This window comes from Sceloporus occidentalis, unplaced genomic scaffold (genome assembly GCF_023333645.1).
Source record: "Sceloporus occidentalis isolate IW3139 unplaced genomic scaffold, rSceOcc1.0.p SCAF_1, whole genome shotgun sequence".
Classification (NCBI taxonomy): domain Eukaryota; kingdom Metazoa; phylum Chordata; class Lepidosauria; order Squamata; family Phrynosomatidae; genus Sceloporus; species Sceloporus occidentalis.
The window spans coordinates 79,127,732-79,147,926 of record NW_028316981.1 but is presented as its reverse complement, the minus strand read 5'-3'; the positions used below and the strand labels follow the sequence as shown (position 1 = coordinate 79,147,926).

General features: G+C 41.3%; 1 protein-coding gene across 4 annotated transcripts in view; it reads left to right on the top strand.

Annotated features, from left to right (window-relative positions):
• Positions 1-17,264, top strand: part of LOC149321676 (bromodomain-containing protein 8-like) — a 49,827-nt gene extending 32,563 nt beyond the window's left edge. For all 4 annotated transcript variants that reach the window (XM_089526815.1, XM_089526832.1, XM_089526824.1 and 1 more), the window contains 7 exons: positions 6,549-6,839; positions 10,165-10,650; positions 10,905-11,050; positions 13,279-13,368; positions 14,905-14,973; positions 15,770-16,000; positions 16,864-17,264. In XM_089526815.1, coding sequence (XP_089382941.1) covers positions 6,549-6,839; positions 10,165-10,650; positions 10,905-11,050; positions 13,279-13,368; positions 14,905-14,973; positions 15,770-16,000; positions 16,864-16,870 — 1,320 coding nt within the window. In that variant the 3' untranslated portion in view covers positions 16,871-17,264. The remainder of the gene's footprint in view (positions 1-6,548; positions 6,840-10,164; positions 10,651-10,904; positions 11,051-13,278; positions 13,369-14,904; positions 14,974-15,769; positions 16,001-16,863) is intronic.
• The last annotated feature ends 2,931 nt before the right edge of the window (positions 17,265-20,195 follow it).

Sequence of the window (20,195 nt, the reverse complement as noted above, 5' to 3'; positions counted from 1 at the left end):
TAAATATGATCAAGGCGGCTTACAAAAGATTAAAAACATCACAATACAGAGTTAAAAACATCCCTACAAAGGAACAGGAATCAGTACAATTACATATATCAGGGGCAGGAGATGGGAAGGTCAAATTACAATAGTCCGAGGTCATAAACAAAGGGGCAGAGAAAAAGAATAATTATCTAAGGTGGGTAAGCTAGCCAAAATAAATACGTTTTTAAATTCTTTTTAAAAGAAACTAACGACGCGAAGGAGCAGAGCTCTACAGGGAGCCTGTTCCAAAGGGAGGGTGTGACGATGGCAAAAGCCCTCTGTGAGGTCCTCACAAAATGTGACTTAGGGAGCTCTAACAGTTTCGTTCCAGATGTTCTGAGTGTGCAGGGCGGATTGTATGGGGAGAGGCAGTCCTCCAAGTACCCTGATAAACTAGCTTTCAATTGATATTATTATTGTTGATATGAAATATTGTATTGGCTATACAATGCGTCTGCGTCATTCGTGGGTGCCTTTTGCATGGCTTTCAGCTTATGCTGAAAGCCACATGACAGGAGAGAAATGGCATGTGCACCGCGCCATGCGTCATACACGAGCCCCATTATTTTCAATGGGGCTCAAGCATAAGCGCGATTTGCCTTATGTGGAGGGGTCCAAAACAGATCCCCGTGTAAGGCAAGGGCGCACTGTACTCCTTTTTATTGATTGTATTTGTATGTTTTTATTGGGTTGTAACCCCGCCTCGATGTGTAGGGAAAAGCAGGGAAATAATAATAATAATAATAATAATAATAATAATAATAATTGCCTCAAGCAAAGTTGTGTTCAAAGCTGTGCTATTGAAACGGATATGGTTTCTCCCCTTTTCTGTCTCTTAATGGAGGCATTGAAGGTTCTTTGTGTTATGTTTGTCAATCTTATTTAGCTAGAGTTCTTTAGAGTTCAGCATTTTGGTTACCTAACCTCCCCTGGAACTAAACAGTATTATGTAGTAAATAGATCAGTAGGAACATTCCTTTTGCAAATTTCTTGACCTTTGGACTTTCAGGAAATGTATGTGATAGAAAAAAATTATGTGGCTTTGTCTTTTTTGTGGTGGTGGTGGGTTGTATCCAATTTATGGCAGCCCTAAGGTGAACCTATTGTGGGGTTTTCTGGGTCTGAGAATATATGACTCACCCAAAATTACCCAGTGGGTTTCCATGGCTGAGCAGGGAATCAAGCCCTGGTCTCCAGGGTCATAGGCTAATGCTCAAACCACTATACCACACTGGCTTTCATCACTTTTGTATATTAAGAAAAATGATCCACTGTGCAGTTCTAGATCCCCAGCAGAGGATCATATCGCAAAATTATTTTTGTGTAAGCACATTCTCATATTCATAGACGTTCTAGGGATATTGCTTCTATAGCCATTTCATTTTATGAGAAACATCTTTTGTAACATAATCTAGGCATATAATATATATTATCACTTATAGGGAACAAATTCTATATTTATAAAGCTTATGGTACTAGTAATATGCCTCAGTAGTAAGGAATATCAACTTACCGAACATTTGTCATACATGAGCATAATATCTCACATTGTATTTGCTGAGGAAATTTACTTTTCATGCAGGATATTCACATATATTTCAGTATTTGGTTGCATTTCCAGTACAATACAGTACATGTGGGACATAGAGCTTCACACAATACATTCCAGATACTTTTATTATAGTACATTTACCTACATTGCATGATATCAGCACAACTATTGTTACAGAGAGTAAAATTATCTGTTATACCAGAATTCTGTTGTAAATTAAGTGTTCTCAGTTATCCTGTGGAGAGCACTCAGCCAGCATCTTCTCCATGTTTTCCTGAATGGGCAGACATGCCTCACAGTGCTGCAATCAGTGCTTTTATAGCTTTTTCAACATTTGTTTATCTGATCTTTCAGCTAATAAGAGACTGCAGTCATTAATTCTCATTTCAGATCAGTGCCAAAGGCCAAAAAGTCTAGTTTTGGCTTTCTGCCTGGGGTTCTTGCTTCTTATATGGTAGTGATGAAACAGTGAGGCAGGACCCCCAGGGGGTGACACGAGAGTTGCTCAAGGGTGGTGTAAAACTTGGGTGCTGTGATCCCTTCTCCTCCTCCCAAACTTTTTAATGTGTAATTTCACGTGCGTTGAGTTAAATATGGAATTTACTTAAATAAAACTGTTCTAATTTGAATGATGTTATTTCATAAAATGTTAAAATATGAATATACAGTGCATGAAATATGCAAATGAAAATACGTACACTAAATAAATATTTTTATTTATATACCGTCAAGTGGGGCAGGGTGACGTCCACATGAAAATGCAAAGGGGGTTCCCGAGAGTAAAAGTTTTGAGTAATGTTTTTATATGGTATTTCTTTTCTTTCAATGGTAAATACTGCCAATATTTTTATTTTACAGGCGTGAGCCATGCTGTACTTTACTATACACTCTCAGCTGTGAAGGCTGGCTGCATTATTAGCTCTTATTGTATTTTGGTTTGGCTGAGTAAAATCAAACATAAATGTCAGTCTTGCCTTTTTAATTTTTCCCTTTTATATACAGATAGTATCTTTTATATTTATGATTTTAACTCTTTACGCTTTCTATGCACATGGCATGAGATGACAAAAAGCATTAACCTTATTAACAGAAGCCCTACTACACTATATTGATATCATACTTAAAAACATGATGAAGTTTGTGAATTATTAGATTTAGCACTGTCTGTTTTTCTTTATCACATATTATCCTATGTAAAGTAATCAGAGTAAAATAAAATAAGGCACAAGGTCAGTAAAACAATAAAACATAAATGCAACAGGATCTTGTAGCATTAGACTTGAGTCTACTTCCTCACTCAAGTCTAATAAAGCTCATGCTACCAGCTCAAAGTGCTACAAGATCCTTTTGCATAATCAAATTCCTGATAAGTGTGGCACTGTTAAGAGGACATTCCCACTGGATGTTAATATCCACACAGTTGCGTAAGGGAGATAGCACCCCACTAGATGTCCAGGCCCTAAGTAACTCCATACTAAATATTGTTATCCCCCAAAAGGGTTCAGAATCATGTATAGATTCACAATCATGCATTCACACACACAAAGCCTACGGGAGTCTCAATAGATTTCCCTATATCTGATACTGCCTAGACCTGGTGGAACAAACTTCCTCGGAGTGTAGTGGAGTCTCCTTCCTTAGAGGTCTTTAAACAGAGGCTGGATGGCTATCTGTCGGGGATGCTTTGATTTGGATTTCCTGGATGGCAGGGGGTTGGACTGGATGGCCCTTGTGGTCTCTTTCAACTCTATGATTCTATGGTGCATCAGCTCATGAGACAGGGGTGCAGGGTGCTGCCCACATTCCCTATAACTGTTGTTACCCCAAAAGTGGGGGGACTTGAGCGTTCCCCACCAACTGTATAAGTTTCTCTTTGAATATTGGAGGCATTGTTTAATTCACAGAAGCTTGTGAGAGGTTGGGTAATGTTGAGGATTGTTTCCACCTATTTCTACCAGTACTAATTGCAGAATATTCCACATTTGGTGAATAAAGAAGATTTTTATTTAGAAATATGCAAGAATGCAATCAAATACAGAATAGTAATTCAAATACACACCATTCAAATGTAACTGAAATAGAGTTATGGAACCAGGATAGCAGAGGCTTAGGGTTGTGAGGATTGATATTTACACATCCTGAAGAGGAGACCATGGAAAGTTGAGTGTGGCTCGTTACAGATGGGCAAAATGTGGCGTGGTGGTGGCAGTACTAAGGTTAGGGAGTGCACACCATGCAGACGCTCCCTAACCCTAGTACGTATGCCATATGTCAAAATGGTGGTGCCCTGTACACATGGGCACCGCAATTTTGACACAACAGACGCTTAGCGTCCGCACGTCATGGTGCACTTGTGACGTCACGAGTGTGCCAATTGCACACTCGGGCATCGCAAGCGCGACGGAAAAAGAACCCGTCTTTTGTGGGGGGGGTTCCGCCGGCGGGAACCCGCACAGTTTATCCACTGCAGCTTCCCGCCAGTGGAAAAGGAGGCGATGGCAAACCGCCCTTTTTGGGCAGTCTGTATCCCGCCTGTGGCTCCGACAGTGTCTGAGGGGAACACAGTGAGTGGAAGAAGCTTTCTGTGCACACCGTGTACAGCTGTGTGCACAGACAAGTAGCCAACTGTGCAAGGAGGCTAGATTTGGGACTTATATATATGCCTGAGATCGTAGCCTTGAAGGGTGCTAACTGCTATCTTGTAATGTAACAAAGACCTGATACTCTTCCAGGGAATTGATAATGGGATTCCGGAAAGACTGATGTCTTTAACTTCAGAGTAACAAAAATATTGATTGGATTTAGGACAACCCCATGATATATGGCAGGGGTAGGTTGGCTTACTTTGTTTCTAGTGTGAGAGGATATGCAGAGAGCCTAGAGGAGGAGAACAGAATAATCAGCAAATCCATTTAGTTTTTATCTTGGTATTACCTGGGTCCTTCACATGGGAAAGTCTCCTGGGGTTCCAAAGGTCATCATAATCTCTTAAGAACATATGGAGATCCCAAATACAACATGAGGTATGTCTGGTATTCTAACAATACCTCCCACTTCATAACAGGGAACTCCCTGATTCTTAAATATGGGAATAATCTGTCTACAGAGTCTCTTCTCAGTATTCAGTTTTAATGGCTCTGATGTAATGCACCACTGAAATGAGACAGTGGTCTGGAACCTGAATCAATCAGCATTCTGATGACGCTTCTTCACCTCTCCTACCCCTGACTTCAATATAAAAATTACAGATAGGACAACCACCATGCCCCTGACATTCAACTCACCAAGCAGCAGAATACTTTGGTTGATGGTTTCAAAAGCTGCTGAAACCAAGAAGAGTCAGCAGGGTCTTACTCTCTCTGAATCTCCCCATAAAGGTTATCCAGTAGGGTAGCCAACACTGGTTTTCAAATCAGACCTAAGGTAAGACTGGATTTAGATTGAGGTGGGTGATGTGCATACTACATGTGGCCTGAACCCACCTAGTTTTTTAGCCCCTAAAAGCACAGTCCTCACAACGTTAACTGCTATTACATTTTATAAAGGATGAATAACATTATTTTAAGCTTCTGTGAAAGCTACTTTGAAAAAGGGTGTGTGGGGGATCTCTGTGCCTTTTTATTTTAACCAAAAATGAACTTTTTCAGAATTTCAAACATCCATGGAAGCTAGGAACCTGCCACGAACTTGTAGTTTTCCAGCTGGTTGAATTTTCTTCAGTACTTTGGCCTTGCCTTGCCTTTCTTAGCTTGTTGAATGGAAATGCTGTAGGTACATCCTTTTAAATGTTTTGCCTCCCACCCACATCTGCCACACCATCCTTGTCACTGGCATGCATTTCAAACAACTCAAATTATATATGTCACATTACTCTTTAAAATAATCATATTAGAATTAACATCAGAATGAATAAAATGGAGGGGGCTTCTGTAATATTGCTAGAGATCCTTGATTTTTATGAGCAAAAATGCTAAGGTTTATTTTTTCTTGGAAAATTTTTCATGATAGTAGATTAAGAGTTGACCTAGTTAAGTGATCTTAGTATACTTATACTTTGGATAAATTATTTCAGCTGCATTATGATCCTGTTTCTTTACCGCTCCTGTGAACCTAGGATAAAGATAAAAAATTTCATGATGGGCACATTTGAGTGTGGTAATATGGTAGCTTTTAAAAGTTTTTTTAAATATAACGTTTGTTGCAATATAATTCTAGTTAGCTAGCAATGGCCTTTTAATTCCATTCGTCTATACATCTACAAATTTGACCTCTGGATTACATTGTATGCATTCTCCACTACTAGCAGCCCTCATTACTGGCTTTTCCACCGTCGCCACGGCTTTGCGTTGGTCCTGCAGCATGCAGCATATAAATGTTGTGCCACCAGAGTGCTGCAAAGCTGCCCACCTGCCAGCTTGGGGGTGTGTGTTGTTTAAACGACATGCCCCCAAGCCACCAGGAATCTGCTGCAAAGGGGCCATCTTTCGCCCCTCTATTTTAGAGTTTTCTTGGCAAGATTTTCTTCAGCAGAGGTTTATCTGCCTTCCTCTTAAGCCTGTGAGAATGTAACTTGCCTGAGGTTTCTCAGTGACTTTCCATGACTAAGTGCAGATTTGAAACCTGATTTTCCAGGATCCTAGTCAAATACTCAAACTGTTATACAATGCTGGCTAAATCAGAGATTAGGAAAGTACATTTTAAAAATTACATGAGATACATCTGAAATGCAGAGCTAAGAAAATTTACTAATTTGCACTACCGCTACAAGAATCTCCCAGTTGTAATCTAAAAACTTCTATTTCCAAGTTGTGGTTGAGAGTGTCGTGAGAGGAGATCCTGTATTTCAGGCTCTGGATTCCTGACTCTCCCATAGTGCCATTTCTAACATCTATGGTATGAGTTTAAGCTAGAGAAGCTGGCTTGTAAGTGGGTGACAAATGTTCTTTCCATCTCATGTGTACCTTCTTAGATGGGTCATGTGTGGACTTGGCTAGAGTCCAAAGAAGAATTCTTCACTGATTCAGAAGAAAGCAGCAATTGCCAGTCCTTTTGCGGTTCTCTGGACTCTAGTCTGGATCTTGAACTGGAATTGGGGAGTTGGAGAGAAACTGGAGAAACTACTCAGGAGGACTCAGAGGAAAGCAACAGCCAAGAAGAATCAGAAATGGATGATTCTGAAGCATGTGAAAAAGCCAGTGCCAAGGAGCAAGAAGAGGAGAGAACGTACAAGCAGGAAGCTATCTTGCGGTTCCTATCAGAGGTATGGCTAATAGTGGGTGTAACTGATGAGGGGAAGTGACAGTGAGGTAATATGGATGCAGCTGGTTGACCTAGGCCTCAAACAGTCAGGCCAAAATAAGTGGTTTCAGGCCACTTTGGGGGTATGGCATTTAGGGCTGATCTTGATGCCAGCATTTCCACATAAACAGTAAGAGAGGTGTCCAGAGACTGCGTAGGCCATGTTAGACTGGATCACCTTGAGTTTGTAAGTACCGATGAAGTGGACAAGCTCCTTAGAAGCGTAAGGAGGACGACGTGCGCTCTCGATCCTTGCCCATCGTGGTTGACCGTCCAGGGAGGGAATGCTATGACTACACTATTACAATCTATAATCAATGCATCCTTTAGGGAAGGCAAATTTCCATCGCAGTTAAAATTGGCAGTGGTCAAACCGCTTTTTAAAAAGCCCTCCCTAGATCCCCTAGAGAGAAACAATTATAGACCGGTCTCCCTATTACCATTCTTGGGCAAGGTGATCGAGAGAGCAGTCGCCTTCCAACTCCCGGCTGTCTTGGGTGAAACCGATTATCTGGACCCATTTCAAACTGGCGTCAGGGCAGGATATGGAGTGGAGACAACCATGGTCACCTTAATTGATGACCTCCATCTGGGCACAGACAGGGAAAGTGTGACCTTGTTAGTGCTCTTGGGCATCTCAGCGGCTTTCGATACCATCAACCATGGTATCCTTCTGGAACGCCTGAGGGAGTTGGGCATAGGGGGCACTGCGATCCTACCTCCCAGGCAGGTTGCAGATGGTGAGGCTGGGGGACAGTTGCTCTTTTAGGAAAGAGCTTACATCTGGCATCCCTCAAGGTGCCATTCTGTCCTCCATGCTATTTAACATTTACATGAAACCGCTGGGAGAGATCATCCGGAGACATGGAGCGCAGGGTTATCAGTGCACTGATGACACCCAAATATGTTTCTCAATGTTTCTGACTGCTACAGTGACTAAGGATGACTTCTCCCCTCTGAATCACTGCCTTGAGACAGTAATGGGCTGGATGAGGAAAAACAAACTCAGGATGAATCCAGAGAAAACGGAAGTACTTGCCATAGGTTCCTTAGGTCCGGGGAGGGAAATTTGTCCACCACTCCTTGATGGGGGTCACACTTCCCCTGAAGGATGAAGTTCGCAGTTTGGGAGTACTTCTGGATCCGTCTCTACGTTTGTCATCTCAAGTGGATGCGACGGCCAGAAGTGCTTGGTACCAACTTCGGTTGATACGCCAAGTGCGACCCTACCTCAACCGAAAGGACCTTGAAGCTGTAGTACATGCTCTGGTAATCTCTTGTCTCGATTTCTGTAATGTGCTCTACATGAGGCTACCCTTGTATCAAGTTCGGAAGCTTCAATTAGTGCAAAATGCGGCAGCCAGGTTGGTCGCTAGTTCTTCGAGACTTGACCATATAACACCTATCTTGAAAGATCTACACTGGCTCCCAATTAGCTTCCGGGCACAATACAAGGTGTTGGTTATTACCTTTAAAGCCCTACATGGCTTGGGTCCGGATTACTTACAGGAACGCATCTCCCTATACAATCCGTCCCGCACTCTTAGAACAAGTGGGAAGAACCTGTTGGAGATACCAGCATCCAAACATGTTTCTACTTCCCAAAAGGCATTCAGTATAGCTGCCCCTAAACTATGGAATGGACTCCCAGAGGAGACCCGCCTTGTCACATCCTTGGAAACTTTCAAGAAGGCGTTAAAGACAGAGCTCTTTCGCTGCGCATACCCTCCTGTCCTCCTATGAAGACCACTAGTATGGAACGAGAGCAGCTCACCCCATGATTGATTGATGTTTTATGGTTTTATGTTTCTATGCTTTTATGTTCTTATGTTTTTATATTTTTAGCTGTGGTTTTAATTGTGCAGTAACTAATGCTGCAATATTGTAAGTGTAATTTTAACTCTGCTGTGATCCCGCCTCGATCCATTGGAAGAGGCGGGAAGATAGAAATAAAAATTATTATTATTATTATTATTATTATTATTATTAGATGACACACAGCCCTGAAGCAGCCAAAAAGTGCGCCGTGGCTGCTCTATGGGTGGAAAAGCCAGACTAAAAAAAGGTGAAAGAAACGGCTCCTTCTGGAAGAGTGCACACCTTCAACCCTGCATATAAATGCCTCGATGCAAGACCAGCCTCAAAGGAGCACTCCGTGGCATTTAAATGCACTGGTGCAGGTGCACATTCAAAAAGGACGGAGCCAGCGATCGGGGCAGCAGTGCAAAAAGGGAAAATCTGACACCTCCAATGGTATAACATACACAAACCAGAAAGTCCAAGACTGGGTATAGAGTGAAGGGGGCATGTAGGGGAAGCCAGATTGTGCATTGCCAGTGTTTTACAGGACATACCTCTGCTCTGATGCCCAGTGGAAGGGCACAATTAAAGGGGGCGACCATCCAATGGGATTGCATCTAGGCAGGAGGCAGTTGCCAGTGGTGTGTTCCTGTGACAATATGCATAGATGATGGGGGGGGGGGGGAGGTGTAAAACAAACAAACTCAGCAGCACAACTTGAGGCTGTGGTGTGTTTATGCGGGCCACTTTGGGAGTGATCAGTGCAGTCAGTGGGTCTCAGCCCACTCTCAGAAGAAACAGCTTTGGGACAGTCTTTCCTGCTTGTCTGCTTGACCCCCTAGTCAGCTTGAACAATCTGCTAAAAAGGGATCTATTCAGCTGGAAGGATCTGCCATTGGCGTGACAGCCTCCCAAAGCAGGCAATTTCTGTTTTCGGTGAGTAGAAACATCTGGAGGCAGAGGTGAAAATAAAGAGGATAAAGCTACTTATAGATACTAGTCACAGTGGTTGTATTAGCTTCACTATCAGAGGTAATCTTCAGACTACTTATTTGAATCACAATCAGGCAAGTACTATATCATACTCAGGTCCTGCTGTGTATATCCCATAAGCATTTAGTTGGCCTTTGTGGGTTCAGAAATCTCAGCTGGAGGGGCCTTTGGTTCAAGCCCGCGTTCCTACACTTACATTTTCACGGTCAGGATAAATGCCCTGGATTGCCATTGCATCCACACAATGGCCTTTTATGCATTTAATCTGTTTAAATTGTAAGGTTGAGTCTTTTTGCCCATATCTAATTCTAAATCTGATGTAGATCTGATAGTGTTGGAATGAAGTCCTACATTAGCACTGTGTCTGTTATCCTAGTACTTATACAAAGTGTACCCATTGGAGAAAAGAATATGGATAAAAGAGCCATATGCATCTAACCAGTCACTGGTTCTGGAACAGTCCAGAACTGTTAACCTGTCATCTTCTGTTCCAGGTGACACATTTGATGGAGCCACTGTGCATTGGTGACACAAATCTGGTACAAGGTCCTCAAGCTCTTGGTGCTACTGGGGAGGAGAATGGAAATGGAGCCCTGATTCAGAAAGAAGACTCAAATAAATCTCTAGTCCATACAGAGGAAGAAGTGGAGGAAGAAAGTCAGTCCCAGATATTTAAAAAACAATTCAGAGAAAATATAGCTCCCCAGAGAAAGGGAAATTGCCCATTTCAAGTCTCAAACAGTCTTCCACTTATCAGCTGGCAAGCAGGCAGAATGGAAGAACATAAGGACTTCTATGAGCAGCCAGAAAACTCTCAGATTCAGAATAGCAAGTTTGATGAGAATTTAGGAAAGAAGGTACTACATATCCTGGAAGAAGGTGTAGAAGAAATGGAAGATGAGCACTCTTATTCAGAGAATATGACTCAGACTTCCTGTAACTGGAGACCACTGAAGGAAGAAATTCCACCAACTGTAAAGGTAAGCCAAATAACTGCTTGGAAGACTAGTATTATGACTATGTGGATTGCTAGGCCAGGGATGGTCAGGGCAAATCCTGTTTCTCTGTCTAATTTCTCCATGTAAGGAAGTAAACTGTATATAAAGAGTGGAGAAATGAAGCATTTATTTCAGAATTCTTGCTCCATCTTTCCTCATAGGTGAATCTGGGTCTGGATTAGGGCTTCCCATTGCTGCTTTGTCAAGTAAGCTCATCCATGTTCTCTGATTACCAGGAGGAAGCAACTGTGGAAAACAGTGAAGAGCAACTTGAGGACTGGAAGGACAGTGACTTCCACTTAAATTACAGCAACGATGACTCCAGTCCTTGGGGAACCCCCCTGATGAGCTCTCCTTCCACAAGTACAGCCTCCTTGCCTTTGTGAGTAATGCTGGTACATTTACACTTCAAGCCTATGGTTTTGTGTATAGATAGCAGTTGAATCCCCCTATAGATGCCTCTCCTGACGCAAACCCATTTGAGATCAATGAGACTCATTCCCAGATAAGTGACTCGAAGACTGCTTCCAAAAGCTCACACTAGAGAGGTCCAAGGCAGTTTATATTAGGTGTTGGCCATAAAAGGATATTGCCATGAAGGGCAAGTAGGGCTTTCTAGAGTCTGGATGGCTTCCAGAAATATTTATGTAAAGTTATAAGTACATAAGAGGTACAGGAAGCATGCATAAGTCAAGCAACTGACTTTCCATGCGTTTTTGCTTATACTTTGCAACTAGATGGCTTCAGATTAAGTCACGGTTATCTCCAGATAAAGCAGGGTATAACTCCAGTCTTAGCCTGTGGAAAGCCACTGACAATCAATAGAGAAGGACTGAGCTAGATCAGGTGTTCCCAGCCTGGGGTGCCTGTAACCCCAGGAGGTGCGAGATGGAATGTCAGGGGGTGCAAAGATACCTATGTGAATCGGAGTTTATCAGACGGAGGGCGAATTGGTAAAATCCCATGCAGAAATGGGATTTTAAAATCTGGGTGTTGTTTGTCAGATACATGGGCGTGAAAGAGAAATAATGCGAAAATAATCCAAACAGAAAGCTCTTTTGTACTTTCAGAATTTTGCAAAAATAAAAAGGAGCTGGTTTTGACAACTTTGCATTCAGGTTATTTTCACGTTATTTGTCTTTCACGCAAACGTCATCTGAAAAACATCCCACAAATGCGAGTTTTTTCTACTTTCTGTTCTGGTTAATCCCAAACGTCATCTGAAAAAATGCAGGTCGTTTTCAGTTTAAATATAGTTTCTGCATGGGATTCATCCTGTGTGATAAACTTCTTCTCTTTTGTTATGAAATATAGGAATCACCTGAATTCACAGGCTGGCTTACAGATTGCAGTCAGGAAAAAAAGTTCTATGTTTTGACAAAACCATGAAAACTAAGAGCAAAAAAGTAATTGAAAGTTATGTTCACAATTGGGATTGATTTTACTTCTTACATTTTTTTCTGAATAAATTAGTATCTAATTGTTCAATTTAGATTTGCATTTTATGCACTGAATTAAAAGCTTATTTTTTAAAGTTCAGTTTGCTCCTCTGCAGTATTTTATGTGGTTCAGTTTCTGGTTAAAAATTAGAAATTAGACTTCTTCATCTTCAAATGTGATATTACTTTTGTAGGGGGTGTGAACGTTAATCAAACATTTCCTAGGCATGTGAGGTATAGAAAAGGTTGGGAACTACCGAGCTAGATGGACCAGTAGTCTGACAGCAAAAATAATAATAATAATAATAAAAAAAATCCCTAGGTTTCTTCCTTGAAATCCATTACTCTATGTTAGTTCTAACACAAGGCTAGTGTCTTGAATCAAGAAGAAACAGTTAAGAAACAACAGATCAGGAGGTTCATACTACACAGTTATAGCAATTTGATTCCATTTTAAATGCTATGGCTGCATTCTATGGAATCTTGGGATGTACAGTTTTATGCAGTACTAGAGTTCTCTAGCAGAAGATTTTGAATATTTCACAAACCTATTAAACCCAGTGCCAGCCCACACCAGGATGCCATATGATGTGGCCATGGCAGTTAAAGTGGTAGCAAACTGCTATAACTGTGTAATGTGAAAGGAGCCTTGAATGAAACCATAGAAGTACATAATACTGAATAGAAGCAGCTGGTATAAATTCAGTGTATTCATGTGTCTGTACCTGTGTGTGTGGAGAGGATTTAGCAAATGTTTCAGTAGGACAGACTATACAGCTTTTAGCTAAAGCAGAGGAACATTTTATCCTAAGGATTCTCAATTGGGAATTAAAGACTTGTCTTATCTAAAGTTCCATTGATAAAATAGCAAAAGCCATTCATGCCCCTTGAATTTCTGTTTTTTATTGACCAGATCCAAAGCTATCATAGCTTTGGATCTGGTCAATTTTGTTAATAAGGTAGGCCTTTTTTTAAAGCAAACTAAAGCTCCTTGGTCAACTAGCCCTGAATCACCAGAACTCCTGAATTTGGGACACTGCCTGTCTTTCTTTTGGTGACCAGCTTTTATATTTTTTTGGAATTTTATACATTAGCCATTTTTACCATAATACTTCCATCCCACCCACACTCCTTTCCCTTAATGGCTCATGTTGTGTTTTTTATTGTGTAGGATGCAGCTAAGTGAGGATGATTCACTCCAACAGCGTTTGCTCTTCAAAAAAACCCTGCTGTCCATCTGGAAGATGGTGGCTGGCCACAGGTGTGTTACTATGGCGAGGGGAGGGGAAGAGAACCAAGGGTGCATCCTCAGTGGTGGGTCTTCAGGGCAGTTTGTATTGATAAATATACCAAGAGCTGATACAGTTTACTCCAAAGTGGAGCTTCATGGACCAGTCTGCAAGCTGTTGGCTGTTGGTCCATAGCAAGTTTCCAGAAAAGAAAGAAACAATTGTAGCCAATGGGCACAATTATAGTGGCAGTCTCTGGCAAACAGGGGGATTGGGGATGGGGCTGGCTGGTCCCATGCATCAGATAGCTTCAGCAGCTCTGGTCTATTCAATACTTTGTGGTTCCATTTTCTATTATTTCCCTTGCCTTTTACTCACACACACTCACACACCTCATTGAAGAGATGTAATTTTTTGTACAGTTGGCCTGGCCCTGAGAGAAGCTGTCCCCCTTGCTGCCACTTCAGGCTGCTCCTTTTTTTTTTGTCTGAATCTTTTTCTTAGCATTTTTAATGGTGAACATGTACCTATACAGTCATTCACCCAGAAACTTTAGTTATATCATATCCAAATTTTCTTTTATCAAAAATAATTCCTAGATTGTTTGATGACTTTGATACCTTGTTTCTTCACAATACCCTCTTGGATCATGCCCCCTTCTTTTTAGCAAAGAGCATCTGATTGATCATGGTATGTTTAGATAGGTAAACACAATTGTACAAATTAGTATTTACTAAAAAGTCCCATGTGTGAAAGAGAGGGGTGGAGGGAGGAGATGATCGGAACTAAGCTTTCAAATTTAAGAGGAAACATATATGTTCAGGAAACATGCCTCTGTGAGTCCTGGAATAATGGGAAATGGTAAAGCAAAGTTAAATGTGACAAGACTGCAAAGGGATCTGAGCAAATTAAGTTGTAGCATAAGCTTTCATAGACTTGGTCTACTTCCTCAAATTCAAGTTTACAAAAGCTTATGCTACAACTTCTTTCACTCAGTCTCAAAGGTGCTACAAGATCCCTTTGAATAGTGGTATTCCAGACTAACACAGCCATGTCTCTAAATTCTGTGACAGCACTCTTAGGCCAAATGCACCTTGCATGAAAACAATAGAGTTGCATATTGTGGAGGTGAAATGGAGGAGTGAGAGAGTGCGGGATAGTAACAGAGCAGCATACTGTGCTGGATAGAGCCAAAAAGAACTGGCAGTACTGTGAGTAAAGATGCAGATGGTCCAGGACTGGAACATCAGAGATTCAGGAATCACATTGGGATTAGGGCTGAAAGTCAATCCAGTGTACTAACATCCTAGCTTGGTCTCTCTGGAGGTACCTATTACAAGGTGCAAAAATATCCATGGTTTATACTGAGTGTCAGAGCCATTTGTTAGCATTATTTCCTCCATCTGATTGGCCTGTTAAACCCTGCTAGCTAACCACCTAGTAGCTATTAGTATCCTGAGACGTAGGAAGGATGTCACATGAAGTCCTGTGATGCATCCATTCAGTGGGCAAATTACATGGGAAAGCCTAACTAGCTTTCTTGATCCTGTTTGGCTTTCTTTTTCTAGGTACAGTGGCCCTTTCTTGAAAGCTGTTTCCGAGAAGCAGGCTCCTGGTTACAAAGATGTAGTAAAAAGGTCAGTTGGGAAGAAAGTGGGAGAGCTGGTGTGGAGCACAATCTCAGGGGATTTGTAATTTTTTCTTTTATTTTACAACAGATTATCTGTGTTCTGTGTTCTGCTACTTAATAAGTTTCCTTGGACTAGTGCTGGTCCCAGTGCCATTGGCTGCCAATCCCCTAGCAAGCTTCTGGGAAAGAAAGACTCTTTTTTTTCTTTTTCAGAAGCTTGGATTTTTCAGGATGCTTACAAAGATCTTTTTTGTCCCTCCATGAAATTAGCTTCTCACACCAAGCACTAACAGCTAGTCTGCACTGTACCCTGGCTCTTTGGTCCTGGTGCCCTACTGATCCTATATGTATGTTTACATAGAAGTAAATTTCACAGACCTCCATGGAGCTATCTCCCAAATACATGTGCTTATAGTCACAGTCCTTTTTTAGAATTCTCCTTATGGATCAGTGCTTTCTACTTATTTTCTCCTACTACGACTGTTCTCAGTATATTCATTTTCTGTTAGTTTCCTTTCTTTTTTTGTTGACTTGATTCTCAGTTCTGTTGGCTTGGCTCTTGGATTGAAATGGCATTGATTTGGAGGCGAGAGTGGGAAGCACACATTTTGATTGCTTTTGGGAGCAATCTGTAAAAGTTAGGTTCTCTGTAAGTTAAAATAAATCAGTCTTTAACTTGGCTTTAACTTTAACCCATCATCCTTAGATGGCGTGGCTAACAGAATAGAGGAAATAATTGTGAAATGCCTCAGCTTGGAAAAGCTGCTGTAAAACTACTAGCTTTCTCTTCTTGCTTTCTAAAGGCCAGTGGATCTCTCCTCCATAAAGAGGAGCCTCTCCAAAGGTCAGATTCAGAACATGATCCAGTTCCAGCGGGATCTCATGCTGATGTTCCAGAATGCAGTCATGTACAATAGTTCCAACCACCACATTCACCGCATTGCTGTGGAGATGCAGCGAGAGGTCCTGGAGCAGCTCCAGATGCTGGGTGAGGCACTCCTGTGTTCAGAAGAAACGCAAGACTTTCTGAGATGGTAAGAGGCTCTTGTGTGGAGGGGAAGTCATCCTTCTGTGGGACAAGCTGTCAGAGCTTTGAGAGCAAAGATTGTCCGTAATCCCTGCTGGTTTCTTCATAGAATCTTATTAGGCAAAGTATCTCTGCTTGTGACTCCTAATATACAATTAGCCCTCCATATTTGCAGCTTTTACTTTTGTGGATTTGATTATTTCTGTTTTTTGTTAATATGTTCTCTCTAGGTCCTCCAGTGCAACTCTGCTAGATGTTGACCATAGACTTGTGCTGAAGAACCTAGAATTCCTTGAGAAAACACTTCTGTAGGCATTTGTAGGTCTTCCAACATGATTCTGTGATCAACCTCTGGTACATGTTGACCATAGAGTTGGACTGGAGGACCAAGAGATTCCTAGAGAGGTGTTCTCTTAGGTAAAAAGAATAGTGTTTTTTATTTGCGGTTCTACCATATTCATGGGGGCCCTTCACCCCTAACCCCAGTGAATTTGAAGGGACAACTCTAGTATGGACTGGGAAGAATGCATAAGGGGAAATCTGAGTTTGCTCACACCCCATTGGAAACAATGGAGTGTGTGCTCATGGCACGGAGTATAGACTTGTTTCAGGGATAGTATGGCCCACAGAACATCCTGGATGCTAAAAATTGGCTCCCAGACTTTGCTTGTTTCTGGGCTACGGTCAAAGAAGCAATACATTAGACATAATGAGACATACTAGGAAATCCTAGCTACTCCCTATATGCACGTGTAGAAATGTTTCACTTATTCTACTTCCAACAGTTTCTATAGATACTGATAAAGGCTATTCTGGGACACTGTAACCCCTTGGACATTTGGAAGATTTACTGTCTTTGTCTCCTTACAGGTGTTGAGAAGCCATACAAGTAAAACAAATCTGGAGTTGAAAAGCAAGAATTCCTTCCTTCCATGTGGCGCCTTACTCTGGGGAAAACTTGATAGTTCAGTAAAGTTTACCCTCCTTCCCTTCCTTAAGATCCATTGTGATCTAATATTTGCCCCACTCTATTTGTTGGCAAGCCCATTTATATCTTGGACATTCATTATAGTTCTGTCAGTGCTGACTCCTGGAAAAGCATTTTCTTCTTAACTGAACTTTGATGAAGAAGAAATGAAGGGAAAGTGCAGCTCATAGTATCAAGCTAAAAGAAGCCTATTGGCATTTTAACCAGAGGTTTGGAGCCCTTTTGGGTAGTAGGTGACCACCAGAGGCTGAAGTATGTATATTTTCCCCAGAATAAATGTTGTGTTGACTTATAACTATTCCAGAATGTTCTGTTCTAGATTGTTAAAAAATGTCTGGTTTTTTACATTTTTGTTGGCTTGCTATATAGACAATACTAGAACTGAAAGATTATACAGGTGTCTCCAAAAATTATTTTGCAAAGGAATTTTTTTTAAAGTAAGTATCATTCTCCCCTCAGGACCAAAGCATTGTAGTTGTAATACTTTCAACACTGGCATAAATTGTGATGGGCAAAGTGCAACCAGCAGGACTTTTTTTATGGGCCCCAGTGATCAAAAATTTCTTTATGTTCCAGAATGTTACAAAACAAACTCTGGGGTGTGTGGAGGGCATTTTCAGCATGTTTGAAGCTCCCCTGGACTCCATAATGGAGGGTGTCAAAACAAATTTTTGCAAACTTTTTCTTACTGTTTTGTTTTGGGGGTTTTTGGCCTCAGAATGACCCACTCAAAATGCCCTCTGGGGCTGAGGAAAGCCCCAAAACATGGTAAAAAAGAAGGGGCGTGGTTACCCAGCCAACATGGCAACTGCTTAAAGAAAGAGCAGGGCTGGATTTCAACAAATCTCTCACAATTGAGGGTTAATTAATCGGACATTGCATCTCACAGCAGCATACCTGATGCAAGGAACAAAACGCTTCCCGGATCAATCAATTTCAAGATTTTACCCCCTGGCTAAAGAACACAAAATCCTACCAGAAGAATCACACTCACTGAGTGAAACTGCCATGACACGTGGATCAAACAGAGGGAGCAAAGGAGGGAGAGGAGACAAAATTCCAGCTTTGGATCTACCTTTCCCTGAACCTTTAGAAAAGCTTCGAGAGAACCTAGTAAGAGATCTCCACAAAGACTGGGCCCTAGATGCAAAATTATCAGCACATACCACATGATAGAGAAGAGATAGCAAATGCAGCTCTTCAACAGGGGACTTTACATGAAGATAGAATACAGAAACTAGAGCAGGCAAATCATTCTCTCCAAAACAAGATTGAAATCTTGGGAAATCAAGAGAAACGGCAGAACATACACTTAAGGGGCCCATGGAAGATGCAGAACAAGATGACTTAATTAAATACATCAATGACACCAGGCCAGACTTGAACCTTAAACCATCTGATATCGAAAGAGCACCAAGGCGTGTTACAGACCGCCAGATTGCAGCGGTCTGGCTCCGCCTCAGCTTGCAGTGTCCGGGAGCCGCAGTGACCAAACCGCGCGGCTCCCGGACGCTCCGAGGAAGGAGTGTGGAAATCGCGCTCCTTCCTGGGCCCCGGAAGTGACGCCGCAAGGTGCTAGTCACGCACTCACGGTGTCACTTCTGGGGCACGATGTGCGGACGCACAGCGTCCGCTACGTCAATATGGCGGCAGCCGTGTGGAACGGCCGCCGCCATTTGTCACGGACTCTGTCCATGATAGGGTTAGGGGCGTCTGGAAGAGACGGCCCTTTTTAAAACTGGGACGTCCTCAGGACGTCCCTAATGGCGGTCTGTAACCCACCATAGATGTTTAACCTCGTATCACATATCAAATACGTTCCCATGGGACATCATTATTCGATTTGCCCATTATCAGACGAAAGTGCAAGTACGATCCAAACTCAGTGCCGTCTCTGATCTCACTTACCAAGGCCGCAAAATACAAGTGTTTCAGGATCTCTCCTCTGAAACCCTGCAAAAGAGGCACACCTTCAAACCATTCACAACCCTGCTGCAACAAACTGGAGTGAAATACAAGTAGGGATTCCCATTTAAACTGATCATTACTCAAGGTGGAACAAACATGTCTGAGGCTTCTAGAGAACAAATGCTGATGTCTGTGAAGCTCTTGAAATCAGTGTCCCCTGTGGGGTAGTAAAATACAGTCTCCCTTATATAAAATGGCACAAATCTTGCTTTCTGGGTTTGTTTGTTTTAAAAACTATTTTCATGACATAGATGGTTGAATCCATGGCTGCAGAATATTTAGATACTGTATAATGATTGTGTAACAATTTATTCATTAGAGGAAGACTGTATTGAAAATAAAGCATATTTAGAATCAATAGATTACTACTACACACAAAGAAATAACACTTTACAGACTTACAAGTGCCTAAAACATGGCATGCACCTATAACACATAACACGACTACATCTGTTGTAAATTCTTTCAAAAATATACTGGCACTCAAATGTTTAAAATGTATTGACTACAAAAAAAGTTAATTTATGTACATGTTTTTAAACACTTTAATAATTTGCATTAACTTACCTGTTGTTGTACTCCATTGGACAACATATATATTTGGTGCTATGCCACATTGTTTAAAAATATGTATAATTGGATGTTGGCAGAGTATGCATATGTTGTTGTAGTTAAGGTTAAATACGCTATTATATTGCATCTTCCTCACCGTTTTCTTGGGTATATTATTATGTGATTGCAAATATGAATTGTACCCTTTTTATTTTAAAGACACATTTCCCTATTGTACAACAGAATATTGACTCCCAAGTAAATTATGTTTTGCCATCAGGGCAGCAGAAACAATCTCCATTAAGGTAGAATCGAAAGATATAGCCGTGTTAGTCTGTGGAATCTGTACATAGAGAGATCTTGTGTAACAGATTAATGTAAAAACCAAAATTATAATCAAATTTACTAGGGAGACTCAGAGCCGATTGGAAAGGAAAACATAGCTTATTGCTGCAGCTGTCCTCAGAAGGACATCCAAATTTCTGGGGCCCCGATTTTAAAGTGATCCAAGCTTTTTAGAGTACTTTGAACAAAGAAAACTATAAATTATATTTCATTGGTTACATATAAAATAAATATATACATCTCTTTACATTAATTGGATGTTAAAATATTACACCTAAAATACGTCTCTCTCCTTCATGGGGTCTCTATCAATCAAGCTTATCTATATGTTTTTATTTTATTGTCTCCA